We start from the raw sequence: 15,771 nt of genomic DNA, 5'->3' as shown, positions 1-15,771 counted from the left end.
TTCTATCCCCATCCTTCTTGAACCCTTACTTCCTGCCTCAGGAGAAATTCTAAGACAGAAGAGCAGCAAGAGCTAAGCAAGAGGGGTTAAGTGATTTGCCCAGAGTCACACAGCTAGAAAGTGTCTGAGGTCAAATTGGAACCCAGGTCTTCCCAACTCCAAGCCTGGTACTCTGTCCACTGTGCTACTTTGCCTATTAACATCTACTGTGCGACATTCACAAGATGTATAAAACATCCACACCAGGCACCAAGCTTCAGAAATATGTTATGCATTGTTTTAATATCATGTTCCCATTGTAAAATAAGAACTAATAGTCTCAGAATAATAAGCAAAGTTTTTAATATAATTTGGCCAGTTAATCAATGAGCAGTGATGCTGCTGTAAATAATACTTCGGCAAAGTGACCGTAATTAAAGTTTATTCTCTACCAATTTGAGAAGAGCAACAAATAGGAAAATTTGGGTCTCAACACTTATTTAAACCTAAACATCCTGTTGGATTATTTATATCATTTCAAGTCTCATACTGTTAGGTAACCTTGGAATAGACCCCTGTCCAAGGAATGAAATAAAGTGACCTACATATATTTCATATTACTAATAGTAAAATTAAGACTTTCCATATTCAAATGCTTTCTTTTTTTTTTTTAAACCATTACCTTCTGTCTTAGATTTAATTCTAATATTGGCTCCAAGGCAGAAGAGTGGTAAGGGCTAGGCAATGGGGGTTAAGTGACTTGCCCAGGGTCACATAGCTAAGAAGTATCTGAGGCTAGATTTGAACCCAGGATCTCACTCTAGGCATGACTCTCTATCCAATGAGCCACCTAGATGACCCCTTCAAATGATTTCATAAAGCTACTTGACTCTAAGTAGACAGCAACTAGATAAATCCATATACTATTGAGATGTAAGTCTGATATGGCATCAAAAGTTGTTTCCTCCTCTTTGCATATATTCTAAAACTCAATGTTCAAGAGAACATTTCTGCAGTCTGATATTACACATATTACAGTATTGTTACTTACATGTTTTAATACTGATATGTTTGATACTCATCAGTGTTTATTGAACACGCTTGCTGTGGGGGAGTTTCTTGATTTGATGGTGTAGGTAATACTACCGTTGATGAATAATTAAATCTGCAATTTTCACGTTTTCAATTCTAATTCTTCTCTTCAACAAATCATAATGAATTTCTCTTTTCAGTGGGGAAATGACTATAATAATGGCACTTTGGATCCAAATACATGAACATATCCCCACATGCTGGCCAAGAGACTCATTACATCTAATTTTTCAGCTTAATCCCTGCTAAAATATCCCTCGGATAATGGGAATATGAAAAGAAATGAAAAGAAGACAGCTATAGGAAAGGCAGTAGTCTTAAAGCTGTTCTTGCTTCCATGAGTGTTAGTTTTCCAGAATGGAATGTTGAGAAAGAAATAAAATTAGAAATTATGCCTTCAAGGATAATTGACTCAGATAGCCAAACTACATTAATAGTACATTTAAAATAATCGTTGTTATGAATGATGGGATAATAGCATAATGAATAAAAGGCAACTTACTAAAATTACATGCCGATTTTAAGTCGCTGTGTTGTTTTTTTAAAAAAGTTCAAGATGAGGACATGGTTCATACTTAATCCTTCCCAGAGACTTACTGATTAGCTGTCTTTCATTTCAGTTCTATAAATATACAGAGAGAAGATGATAGAAGGATTATAAATTGTGGAAGGAGAAAAGGGAAAGCAAAGGAAAAGAATCATAAAATTAGAATGTTTTTAGATCGAGAAAAGACCTTAGACGTCATCTAAATTACCACTTCCAGATGAGGAATTGGAGACGTAGAAAAGTTATGAGACTTACCCAAAGTTAAAGTCAGTAACAGAGCCAGAACTTGAAGGGAAATGTTCACTCTTCCGGTCCAGTGCTCTTGGAAGAAAATAAGGTGAGGAATATGGAGCTAAAGGAGGTGAGCAGAGCTGGAATATATAAAGAAAAGTTGGCTGGGAAAATTCCCATGATTATTAAAGCCAATAAACTGATTTTCTAGTAGGGAGACTGTCATTGTTGATTGTTCCTTTTCTCTTCAAGTGTTCAAGATAAATGTTATCTTAAGGGGGCACCAAGATAATGCTTTTGCAATACTCTAGCTCTGGATTTGAGAATTACACTGTGCCCCAAATTGCTTTAAGAAACTAAAAATAAATAAATAAATAAAAGGATGAAAGGGGAATTGCTTTCAGTATTTTTTTTGACTCATACATGATAAAAATAAACATGCTTAGTTAATGGGTAAAGCCTTTACTTAGTGAAATGATTAAACTACTAGACCAGCTCATTTTTTATTTCCATAATTTTTTATTTTACTCAGTAGAACTTACCTGTTTTTTTTTTGTGTGCCAAGATCTTTGAGCTCTAGTTTGCCCAGATTACAGTCTAGTTTGTGAATTAAAAAATACTCATTTCTGAACACTATTCAAATTTAAAAGATGGGATACAGTAAATGTTACCATGTCATTTTTTTTAAAGGATATGTAATTTTGTGTGGGTATGGATGCTCCCTTCACTGATGTAAGCTGCAAGCTCTCTGAGAACTTAGTACAGTCAATAATACTCAATTTTCGTGGGGATAGCATTCCTAGAATAAGGAATGAGAGTAAAAAACTAGATTGTTGATAATTGAACCTATAGAAAATAAAGGTTTAACTTCCTACAACCACCAAAAACTATAATCTTTCACTAGAAATTGCTGAAAATATACCTTTCTGCATATAAATCTTGACACAACATAAAATTGGTAGCATAAAAATATTTTTTCTTTCATAATTCTCTAGAATTCCAACCTTTTGTACTAATATCTGTGTTAAAACTGATTTTAGACAATAGTCACTTTTCATAACACATGAAATCTACAGTCTCATAAATATTGTACAGGAAACAAAATTCTTAAAATTAAAAATTTTTTGACCTAAAATCTCCTCTTCCAATGTGTCAGATGGCGATGAGGGCCTTGTACTATATACTATTCTCCTATATACCTTTCGAAATGGGCTGCCTTCTGAAAACCAAGAGGTTGATGTGACTTTAGTCAAAGATGCTGTCAGAAGACCTGGACTGGTGAGGTCTTGATATCATCTTACAATCCAAAGGGCTTGCACCATGCATGCTTTGGGGCCATAATTACAACACAAAACTTGTTTTAAAGGCAAATGATGAAAATATACAAGAATGCAGAGGGAAGTTCTTTTTTTTTTTAAATTATATTTTATTTGATCATTTCCAAGCATTATTCATTAAAGACATAGATCATTTTCTTTTCCTCCCCCCACCCCCCCCCCCCCATAGCCGACGCGTAAATCCACTGGGCATTACATGTTTTCTTGATTTGAACCCATTGCTATGTTGATAATATTTGCATTAGAGTGTTCATTTAGAGTCTCTCCTCTGTCATGTCCCCTCAACCGCTGTATTCAGGCAGTTGCTTTTCCTCGGTGTTTCCACTCCCATAGTTTATCCTTTGCTTATGAATAGTGTTTTTTTCTCCTGGATCCCTGCAAATTGTTCAGGGACATTACACCGCCACTAATGGAGAAGTCCATTACGTTCGATTATACCACAGTGTATTAGTCTCTGTGTACAATGTTCTCCTGGTTCTGCTCCTCTCGCTCTGCATCACTTCCTGGAGGTTGTTCCAGTCTCCATGGAATTCCTCCACTTTATTATTCCTTTCAGCACAATAGTATTCCATCACCAACATATACCACAATTTGCTCAGCCATTCCCCAATTGATGGGCATCCCCTCATTTTCCAGTGTTTGGCCACCACAAACAGCGCAGCTATGAATATTTTTGTACAAGTCTTTTTGTCCATTATCTCTTTGGGGTACAGACCCAGAAGTGCTATGGCTGGATCAAAGGGTAGATATTCTTTTGTCGCCCTTTGGGCATAGTTCCAAATTGCCCTCAAGAATGGCTGGATCAGTTCACAACTCCACCAGCAATGAATTAATGTCCCTACTTTGCCACATCCCCTCCAGCATTCATTACTTTCCTTTGCTGTTATGTTAGCCAATCTGCTAGGTGTGAGGTGATACCTCAGAGTTGTTTTTATTTGCATCTCTCTGATTATAAGAGATTTAGAACACTTCTTCATGTGCTTATTAATAGTTTTGATTTCTTTATCTGAGAACTGCCTATCCATGTCTCTTGCCCATTTATCAATTGGAGAATGGCTTGATTTTTTGTATAATTGATTTAGCTCTTTATAAATATGAGTAATTAAACCTTTGTCAGAGGTTTCTATGAAGATTTTTTCCCAATTTGTTGTTTCCCTGCAGAGGGAAGTTCTTAACAATGGTAGATTTAGAGAAAGACCAGTGAAGAGCCTAGTAGAATACCAGCCATTCCACAAACTTGCATGGATCATATCTCATTTTTTTCTCTACTGTCCATAGCCATAAATGTGCTCAGTTGCCAACATGGATGTGAAATTAAAGTGACTATTAAAATCACAAGAACTCTTTAAGTCGGAAAAGTTAAATGCTCCAGGGTTTAGGACTGCTTGTTTATAACTTTCTAGAGTTGCTGTGGCTAAAATATTCCTTGCTAGGAAGCCACCTAGTGATAAGCTTCTCTGAACTCATATTAGATAGTCTTCAGACAAGGTATATATGGTACATCAACAGGCCCATAGAGAGAGCTGGTCAACTTGGTAGAAACGACCAGAATGAGCACTTTGCTGGTAGAACCTTAGAATCTGAATCACCTCCTGGTCATAAGTAGGCAGATAATAGAATATTAGTGGAGGGTTTTCAAAATGCAATTAAATAAGGGCATTGATGTGGCTCAGTGGACAGAGAGCCAGGTGTAGAGATGGGAGGTCCTGAGTTCATATCTGGCCTCAGATACTTTCCATCTGTGTGATCCTAGGCAATTCACTTGAACCGTAATTGCCCAACCTTTACTACTATTCTGTCTTGAAACCAGTATTTAGGATTAATTCTAAGAGAGAAAGTAAGGGTTTTGAAAAAAGCAATTGTGTATTTTATACAAAAGTAGAAGTTTCAGTGTCTGTTTACATGTGTTAGTTAAATACAACTTTCTTCTGATTCTGCTCACTGGTGGATTCCTGTACAAACTAGGGTTTATTGAGGTGCACATATACTTTAATACTTATACTTCTTCTTTTTTTTTTAAACCCTTACCTTCCACCTTAGAATTAATACTGTGTCTTGGTTCCGAGGCAGAAGAACATTAAGGGCTAGGCAGTGGGGGTTAAGCCCCGGGTCACCCAGCTAGGAAGTATCTGAGGTTGGATTTGAACCTAGGACCTCTCATGTCTAGGCCTGGCTCTCCAACCACTGCGCCCTCTTAGATTTAATTCTTAATACTCATACACTTTAAAAGAAGACTGGACCTCAGTGCTTTAAGAACAATTGGTTTATTTTAGTTCCAAAGCAAAGTGGTGACCACTAATGAGTTTTTTTAATGCACACACAAATAAAAAAGAACCCAAAGACAAAAAACAGGAGGTAATCAAAATGATATTCCTTTATGCTGCTATTATCTTCCTAACAGAAGACTAAAAGTTTTCTATAGGTAATGTATTTTAGGTTCAAGTTGATCACTGGTTTAACCTAGACTGTTGATGTATTAACATTAGTTACGTAGTTTCAAAGTCTATATCAGGAAATGTTGAAAAAAGTCCACTTTTTTTCCTTGTAATTTTTTTGGGGCAAATCTAGCAAACTGGAAAATAAGAATGTTGTTGACAATTCAAATATTCCAGACAGCTGAATGAACCATTTAAAAATTTTACTTCAGTGTTAAGGATGTTATATACAAATATTTTATGGATGCCAGTTTGTCATACAACACCCCCTTCTTCCTTGACATGTAAGGACTTTTTCTCTTAAGACAGATTATGTACTTACATTCTAATTTTTGTGGGCCTTTCCTTCAATTCTTCGATAAAACTATCTCAAAGTTTTGCTATAAGACAGAGTTAATTGGGTATAGGGGAATGTATTAGGTTAGGTTTGGAATCTGAAGACTTGTGAATTGACTTAATTATTCCTTAATAGCTATGAATCCTTAGTTACCTTACCTGTATAGAGGATTTAGACTATCACTAAAGTTTCTTCCTATGATTTTGAAGGAATTGACTTAGGTTCTCTCAGGGAAATAGGGTTTTTTGGTTTTCTTGAAGAAGTGACAGAAACTACACTTTAGTTAGTTGGGAAACAAAGAAGCTATCTTAAGGGTTTTTTTTTTAAACCCATACCATCTTAGAATGGATGCTAAGTATGGATTTTGAGGCAGAAAGAATGGTAAGGTCGAGGCAACTGGAGTTAAATGACTTGGTCACACAGTTTAGGAAGTGTCTGAGGCCATATCCCAACCCAGGATTATAGGTCTTTTCCCCACAGACTCTCAATCCATGGAGACACCTAGTCGCCCTGAGGCTAGTTTATTTAATTTCATAGAAACAGTAGGCTCTCACTCTTTCAGTGAACTTTGTTAGCTTCTGTTAGAAATAGGCAATGGTGTTATTATAGGTAGTTAGGAAAATAAAATATGTTAAAAAAAAAAGAACTAGGCAGTGGTGGCACAGTGGATATTCAAAGGATTTGTGTGTGTGGCATTGGCCAAGTCAATTTGTCTCATCTGTTTCAATTTTCTAACCTGTGAAATGGGGATATTAATACTTACCTCACAGGATATTGTCATATATTAAGTACCATAGAAATGTTAACTATTATTATTCCACAGCCTTCCCTTTCTCCTGAACAATCTAACATTCACATGCTGCTTTAAAGTTGACAAAGCTCTTAACATAAATTTCATTTGATCCACACAACAATCTTGTCTTGTAAGGGAGGTCCTATTATGATCCCCATTTTGGCTTAGAAAATTGATATTTTTCAAAGCTAGAATCGGCTGCTGTTTTTCAGTCATGTCTCCCAATTGGAGATCTCTCGGCAGGGATCTTAGAATGGCTTGCCATTTCCTTCTCCAGCTCATTTTACAATGAGGAAACTGAGGAAATATTTGAGGCTGGATTTGAACTGATGGAGATGGACCTTCCTGCCTTCAGAGTCTGTGTTTCTTTCCTTGAGCCATCAAATGCGCATGCACCTTTTTACAGTCCAGATCCACATATGTACAAACACCTAGATTATACACAACATTGTTCTATGAAACCCCAAATTTACCGGTCTTTAAGAAACTTCCCGCCGGACCCTCGTCCCAGACTGAACAATCCTCCATCAAGCGGCCACTGAGCCCCCTGAATAGACTAAGTTCCCTTTGTCTTACTGCGTCTAGACAGCTCCTAGATCTCCTAGCCTCGGGCTACATTCTCTCTTCCCAGCCTCCAAATAGCCAGTCAGTCCTTCCTTTTCTGGACTTCTCAAAAGGTGGAGAAGACCCAGAACTCTTCAGTTGGGTGGGCATTCCCATTCTCAGTAATTCCCCTGGGCCTCAGAGCCCAGGAGGTCTGGGTGGAGCCTGTGAGAGCCTCCCTTGTGCCGACTGGGTACGGGTCCTCTGGGGACTGCGCAGGGGGGAATCTGTGTAGTGTGTGGGGTGTTATGTGTGACTGGTATCTGTGACCATGTGTTGTGTTTGTGTGATTCTGGGACGAGGCCGTAAGTGCGTCTCTTCCCTGGTGATCACTCTGGGGGTTCGGAGTTCTTTCAGGTAGACACACATGACCCCACACAGAGATTAGGGCTTCTTCATTCCTAAACAGCCCCTCCCCCAGGAAATAAAAGGTTAACTACCCCGAGGGGGTGGGGGTTTTGTCTACACAGCAAGTGGGCAGTAGTTTCCCGGATAAATCTGGGCAGAAAGCATTTCCTAAATACCGAAGCGCTTTAGAAAGAGGCTTTCTCCACGGCCAAACTGGCATTTCCCCCCTCAGAAATCTCAAGTAGTCTCCGGATCCACCAGGGTTCAAAAGTCGCCCCGATGCTTAAGGCCCTGCGTGGCTTTGGGTAATTCACTTCCCAAAAAGAAAAAGTGTATGGGCGAAGGTCGGTCCCTCTCAGGACTAGCGCTAAGACCCAGGGACCAACAACACCCGCCTCCAGGTTCCATCTTCCGGCGCGGAGCAAGGGCGGGCGTGACGACGCATGCGCCTGGGTATATCGGGCTGAGTCCTACTGAAGAAGGCGCCGGCAGTCTCTCGCGCAGGCGCGTTGTGGCGAGGAAGTGGGCGGAAACGCGCTACTCCGCTCACTTCCGCCCGGCCAGGGCCTTGGCCCCTCCCTCCCTGGCTCTCCTCCCCCTCCTGTCCCTCCCCGGGCTCCCCGCCCCTCTCCCTCCTGGCCCTGCCCTTCTCGCCGCTCCCTCCTTCCCTCCCTCCCCCTTCTCCATCCGGGTCGCTGTGGCTGGCTCGGGACTGGACGGCGGCGGCGGCTTCGGCGGCGGTAGCTCGGGCCCCTCTCTTCTCTCTTCCCTCGACTGCTCAGCGCCCGTCGCGTCCCTCCCCCTCCCCCCGCGCCCGCGCCGCCTGGGGAGGGACCTGCGAAAGTTTCCCGTCAGCCGCGGGCGGCGACAGCGACGTCGGAGGAGCAGCGCCGGGCCGGACCCCGCGCCCCGGGACTCTGCCGCCCTCCTCTGTGGAGCCGGGTGAGTGAGGGCGGCCCCGGCGGCGGGGGAGGGGCTGGGGCCCGGACGGGGCCGCGGAGGCCCCCCCCCCCCCATCTCCGCCTTCTCCCAGGGCCTCAGTTTCTATCACTGTAAAACGCGGGGTCAGCCCCGAGCTTTGGAGGTCCTTCCGCCTTCTTTTCCATCGAGGACTTCTGGGAAAGTCACTCCACTTTTCCAGGGTCCCTTTGGCGAACTCCCTGCCCCTGGGGCCTCCCCTCTACCCCGGTCTGGGCGCCTTTTCCCCTCCTGGATTGTGTCCCCCACCTTGGAGAAGGGAGGGTCCTGGCCAACGTGATCTTCGAGGTCCCTGAGGGGATGTCTCTAGGTGGGCGGCTCGTCTCTAGCATCTCCTCCTAAACCCGTGCGCTCTTTCGGACAATGCGGACCTCGGGGGTCTCGGCGAGCTTTGTGTGGTAGGAGACCAGGCACAGCCTTTTTCGAGACTCAGTTTCTCCCTCTGTTAGCAGGAGGGGTGGGCTTTGATGGTCCCCAAGGCCCTCTGCCCAGTGATATCTCCTGGACCATTGAGGGCAGCCCATGTGGAACCCCTCCCTAGAAGACTAAAGGATTTTCGGAGTCCCTCAATTTGTCCTTGTTCTGCTTCCCAGTGGGTGAGGGCCGTGGACGAGCCTCTCCCTAAGGCTCCTTCCAGTCCCCAGCCTCATGGGGTGGGCCCTGCCTTCATGGTCAAGTGCCTCAACTCCTCGGAAAATTAGGGAGTTGGTTGCGGTCTGTTGACTTAGAAATTAACACTATCCATGTTGTTCTGTGTTTTTATTTATTGTGTTAAACATCACCTGATTACATTTTATTTAGTTGGGACCCTGCTCAGTTTTACCAGAAGCTTGGGACCAGGAGTTTGACACCTGGTCCAGATATCCAGTGCTAAATTAACATGATGGTTCTCTTTGAACAAGTCTCTTAGAAACTCCAGGCTTTGCTTTCTTTATAAATGAGATGACTAGTATAAGTGATCTCTGAGGACCTTTCCAGCTCTTTAAAGTCTATGGCTCATACCCTGGGGTGGTGATGGTGATGTTGCTGCCTTCTTGGCTGGTTTCCCCAGTTGGTTTGGCCCTCTGTGGTTAGGTGTGAATTGACCCTTCCCTCACCCTTTCCAGTCTTCCCATATTGCTTCAGGGTGCAAGGCTTCGAGAAAGATAAAAATAGCTGCTTCTCGCATCTTGATTTGTGCGGCAAAAGAGACAAAGACATTTACCACTTTCACTCCCAATTTTTGTTTAATTTAAAATCCACAATCATTCCACACATCTCTCCCAAATAAGAGTAATGCCAAGTTCTCTTTTCATGACTTGGAGGCTTTAATTCTCTGAAAGGGTGTGCCATAGAGACTCAGCAGAAATCTATACTCCTTACGGATATAGGGAAACTGGCTTTGAAACTTGGCAGGGTAGTTGTGAGTGAGGAATGGAGCTAAATGCTGACTTCTTGTAAATGGTATGATTTACTAATGCAGTGTCTTTAAGAAATGCTGCCTATTTAGCTATATTGGGCTCCTCTTGTTAATCTGTCTTTACAGCAAAGGAATAATCATTGAACTGGAAAGTTCCAGGGATTTCACCACCAGTGTAAACTATTAGTGTCCCTTCCCCCTCTCTAACCCTAGAAAAGTTGACTGTGCCTGCGTTATTTACTTTTCAAAAATCAGTTTTACTAGAGAAATTTTAGTTTTACTGCGCATGGGGAATGTTTATTATTTAAATTGTATACATTTTTAATATTTGAAAGTTTGTGTCATTTTCATAGTAAATTTAACCTTAGAATGAAATGGAAATACATTTAAAAAAATACTTATTTGGGTTTCATAGGACATTGTGAGTTATTTCCCTACTGCCTTATAAAGTAAAATTATTATGAATACCTGAGAAAGTTTTTGAAATTATGAAACAGTTCAAGTTCTTACTGTTTTTCTTCTCTTCTGTTGGGCAGAGCTTGCCTTCTGTTGGACAGAGCTTCATTCATGCAACTAGTGTTAATGTGGACCAGCTTTAATTCTATTCTGACTAAAATACAAGTTTAGTAAAGACCCTGAGGAAGTTGAGTGGTATAGTTGACATTTTCTCTAGTCATCAGATCCTCATATATATATATCGTTTACAGTGTTTTCCTTCACAAATGCTGAGGAAGTTTATTCTAGAAGATCACATATGAACTTTGAATACTTGTTTTTTCCTTTTTAGTTATACTGTTGTTGCAACAATTGCAGAAAGATAATCAAATAGTATCTTTATGAACTTATTTTTGTGTGAGGAAATATCTTATTTTTCTAATTGAAATAATTTCAGAAAATATTCCAAAACATAAAAATAAATATTAGAGAAAGATGCTCATAATGATTTCCCCTGAATGTAGTCTATCAAAAGTTAAAAAAGAAAAGTCATAACTAGTTGTCTAGTGTGTGAAAAGCTGTTCCAGTGGATAAATGTAGAAGCAACTGTGGCATGTTTGTGATTTTCTAAAATGTTTCTGAAGCATTTTTTTTAAAAAAGTGACTTTGAAAATGAATGATGCTTTGTTCTAGGCATTAGATTTAGTGCTCAGTGTGTTATGAATAACATTATATAGGTATGGTACTTTTAACAAGTTACTGATAAAAAGTTTCTTTTTACAGCTTTGTTGAAACTTTTTTTTTCATCTCCTCTGACACAGGGACACATCCTACTTCCATTCAGAAGGGAGTTTTAAAAATCATTGAACCTGGAAGATCAAAAGAAATACAAGCATGTTGTGCTGGGGAAACGCATCCTTTGGACAGCTAGGATTGGGTGGAATTGATGAAGAAATTGTACTAGAGCCCAGGAAAAGTGACTTTTTCATAAATAAAAAGGTCCAAGATGTAGGATGTGGACTGAGACATACAGTATTTGTCCTGGATGATGGAACAGTATATACTTGTGGCTGTAATGATCTCGGACAGTTGGGTCATGAAAAATCCAGGAAGAAGCCAGGTAAGTTAACCTGTTTAATTTTAATTTGGCTGTTCTATTCAGGGCACATCTTAACAGTCAGTAATTATTGCTTAATTTTTGAAGTTTAGTATACTTTTTCTATTCTCACACTTGCATCCTTGGTGAAAGATTTTAAAAATTGCTTCCCAAATTATATTTTTAAATTAAGATTTGCACTTGGAATCAAGAATAAAATAAAAAAATAAAAAATAAATAAGTTGAAGTTGAATTGGTGTCAATCTGTGAGTGTGTGAGGATCTGAGATCTGTCTGTCTTTACTGTTAATAGTGGTGATACAAAGGAAGTTTTAGTTTTATAGCAGAATTTTAATGATATGTAAGCTGGAGGAAAACAGTTTCCTGGGTAAATATCACTTTTAGAATACCACAAATTACTACTAGTTAGTGCCCACTTAACCATATTCAGGGACTCTACTGAACAGCCAACAATACTTTGTGTTAATCTTTTCACTTTACTATTAAAATGTTTCACATTTACTTATATGCTTGAAATACACACATGTATCTTGACTGTTTTTCTTATTATCTCAACTATACTTTTTATTTTGTCTGAATTTGAAACGTGAATTTTAATCTTAATTTCTGATTTTCATATGGAAAAAGCAAATGTCACAATGTGGCAAAATGTGAAGGCTTTTAGGTTAATGAAAATTTGGACAAATTTGGACTTATTTTACATTTTTGTTTTCTTGATGAATATATTTTATAGTAAGATATCATTAACTTCAACAAGATTGTCCTTTCTTTCTTTTCCACACTACTCCTCTCTGTGAATTAACTTAGTAGAAACAAAATGGCTGTTGTAACATGGAAAGAACGTTTATTCTCTTCATGTAGTTTCAAGTAATTCTTAATAATTGTACAAATTTGTAATTCGTCTTCACTTTCTAATTTTAATAACTTAGTAATGACATTAATATTTCCCTTGGCAGTCATTTTAATTAACTGACCTCATTATTTAAGCAATTTATATTATTTAGTCTATTTTTGAGGGCTAATAATAGAATGGGATGCTATGGCCTTAAATTAAATTTATCTTTTATTACATCTTTATCACCTCACCATCTTTCTCTTATATATAGAATTAAAAAAAATCTTTTCATGATGGCCATTTTACTCTTATTTTTCTGATTTATTTTGTAAGGGTTTTTTTCCCATATTTGTAGAGAAGTTCATACAGTGCTTTAACAACTACAGGATTTAAGTTAATTTAATTACCATCTGTACTTTAACATTTTAGGAATGTTCTTTAAACTGTATCATTGAAGGGACTTTACTGACATAAAATAGAGATATTTACATTCATTGATCTGCTATTGCCTTTGCTTTAGACAGAGACAAGATTTTTTTCCTCTCTATTTTGCCCTAACTAATGCTGTGGTGCATTTTTATGATAAAAGCATCCTTCCTGTCATTGATTCCCTGAAACACAAGTTCTAGCATCTGTTTCTGTTATTTCTTGGGAGTTGTACACCAAACAGAAGACCGATAGGGAGGAGACTAGAATTGCCAACATATTCACTGGGGCTTATGAAGCTTTATTTTGGAAGACAAAATTTTTCAAAATATGTTGAACATCATTTTAATCAGTATTAATTTATAAATATTTATAATTTAGAGTAACTTATGGCCTTGGGAGTGGGGATTCTGAGACCTTGAGAACCCATAAGGAATTTTATCTTGTCGACATTGTGATGAAAGCATTGTGACATCAGTATCACATTCAACATTAAGAAGGGTCATTTTATAATTTTATAATATTGAAGGTAGAGGAGTTACTTTCCCTATTCTGATGGTTTAACATTGTACCCCATATGTACTCTTGACAAATGGAAGACAAAGAAGAAAGTAATTTTTGATGTTTAGAAAGATTCATATGTAAAACAACCAGTTAATTCCAGGCTAAGGTTGGTTTTAAGATATAAATGTGTATAACAGTAGACTTGGGAATTTGAATTAAGAGAAATATTGTGGGATGGAATTAGGGAAAACTCTGAAAGCAGTACAAGGTCTTGAATTTAATCCAATAAGGAATCATATAAGAAACCATTGATTAATTTCTTTGAAAAGATTTATGATTTCATCATTGTTGGTATTCCCTTTATACTGACACAGATTTCAATTCCTCTATTGGATTTACATGGAGGATTTAAAAATAGCTAGAAAAAAAATGAAAGAGGGACTAGCTAAGTTTATAGAAAGTGGTAGGAGATGCTTATGCAGTGTTTTACCATACAAAGGCCAAGCAAGCATGTAGTGTCCAGTTCATTCATTTAGTACATCAGTGTATTCACATGGGGAAGGCATTGTTGTTTAACAGTGAATTAGTTCTAGAACTTTCTAGGTAGTTGAGCTGGCTGATTGTGTTCAGGAAGCTACATGGTGCTTTTTTAACAATTTGGAGCTCTTCTCTGGTGCAAGAAGCTTATCTTTTTAACAGAAAATGTTCTGGTAACAATGCTATATGGTTGTTAATATCGAAACATAATCTTAGAGGAATCCCATGTTGTGGGTAACACAGAAGGCATTAGAGGCTGTAGCATATTTCTAGTGATAAACTATATCAGTGACTCATTGATAGAAGGATACTCCTCCCATTTGTGCAGAGGGTGTCTCTACCATAAGTTGTCATCCTAGTTAATGCTTCTCCAAGCTTTGCTATAAAACTTCTCTAGGATCCTCCTATTATGCTGGAGGCTTTTCTTTACACCTCTTGACATCAAGTGGATACCATTGGAGCACATTGACTGACTATCAGTTTTCTTTTCCTCATGTTATTTGATCTGCTTACTTCCTTTTCCAAACATATTTCTCTGATTGTATATTTTATGCTTTTTCAGTTCTTTGTTGGTAAAATTGTACATGTATTACATGTGGCATAGTGGATAAAGTTAGGAGGACCTGAATTCAAATATCAGCAGAGATACTTAGCAGCTGTGATCTTGAGCAAGTTATTTAACCTTGTTTGCCTTAGTTTCCCCATCTGTAAAATGAGCTGGAGAAGGAAAAAGGTAAACCACTCTGGTTTTTTCCCAAGAAAACTGAAAGGGTTAATGAATAGCCAGAGGTGACAAAAATTACTGAACAATAAATAATCAATAATCACTACACTTTATTCTCTGTGCATTTCCCTGTTGCCTTTTGAGTGACTTAAAACTTTAATTCTTCTGAGACTCATATTATGGACTCATAATATGGACTCATTCATACAGTATCACCAAAAGAATTTTGAAATTAAAAGATAGGCCTTTGCTTTAGGGAGAAGCTTGGTGTTGTTGAAAGCCTGATACAATTTTCTAAATGCTGTCTAGCTAACTCCTCACCTAATTCATTAACAATCCTCAGTGTCTGTAGAAGACATATCCTCTGGAACACATCTATAGATTTCCTATGCAACTAAATATCACCTAGATAGTAAACAAACTTTCAGATGATTAAAGATTTCATTTAAGAGATTCTGTAGTATTTCAGAGCTAAATACATCAGCACAGTAACTTTTGCAAATAGGAGAATCTGAACAACTTTCCTGATTTTAGGGAATCTCTCCCCTAGTACAACCTTTGTAACAGTAGCTTTTGTTTCCTTTTATACTTTGATGATAATCAGAGGGTCTTGGAACAAAATTCTTTGATTTTATAGCTTTGAAGGACAAGGACTCTTCTATGATTTTAACATCTGAATGGTGTCTCCTTTTTGGAAGATGTGACATTTTGCCTTAGAGTTAGCTAACATTTATGTAACACTAAACATTTTCAGAGCACTTTATAAATATTATCACATTTAATTCTCATAGCAACCATGAGAAGTACGTGTTGTCATTATCCTCATTTTATGGATGAAGCAACTGAGACAAACAGCAATTAAATAACTTGACCATAGAGTTATACAAATAGTAATTGTCAGAGTTTGTACTTAATTGGTCTTCCAGATTTCATGTCCACTGCATCACCTATCTGCCTAATCAGATGCTTTTTTATAGTCAAGAAACAAGTACAGGGGGCAGCTGGGTAGCTCAGTGGATTGAGAGCCAGGCCTAGAGATGGGAGGTCCTAGGTTCAAATCTGGCCTCAAACACTTCCCAGCTGTGTGTCCCTGGGCAAATCACTTAACCCCCATT

General features: G+C 38.7%; 1 protein-coding gene across 10 annotated transcripts in view; it reads left to right on the top strand.

Moving 5' to 3' along the window:
• The window catches only part of HERC4 (HECT and RLD domain containing E3 ubiquitin protein ligase 4), a 114,251-nt gene that overhangs the window by 12,443 nt on the left and 86,037 nt on the right, over positions 1-15,771 (top strand). For 4 of the 10 annotated variants that reach the window (XM_056796152.1, XM_056796148.1, XM_056796143.1 and 1 more), the window contains exons 1-2: positions 8,293-8,644; positions 11,336-11,634. In XM_056796152.1, the coding sequence (XP_056652130.1) occupies positions 11,409-11,634 (226 nt within the window). In that variant the 5' untranslated portion in view covers positions 8,293-8,644; positions 11,336-11,408. Of the gene's footprint in view, positions 1-8,255; positions 8,645-11,335; positions 11,635-15,771 lie in introns of those variants that run through there. The other 6 variants (XM_016421882.2, XM_016421885.2, XM_056796123.1 and 3 more) reach the window with 5 other exon arrangements.

This window comes from Monodelphis domestica, chromosome 1 (genome assembly GCF_027887165.1).
Source record: "Monodelphis domestica isolate mMonDom1 chromosome 1, mMonDom1.pri, whole genome shotgun sequence".
NCBI lineage: Eukaryota > Metazoa > Chordata > Mammalia > Didelphimorphia > Didelphidae > Monodelphis > Monodelphis domestica.
The sequence above is the reverse complement of the archived record's forward strand: the minus strand, read 5'-3'. Positions and strand labels throughout refer to the sequence as shown.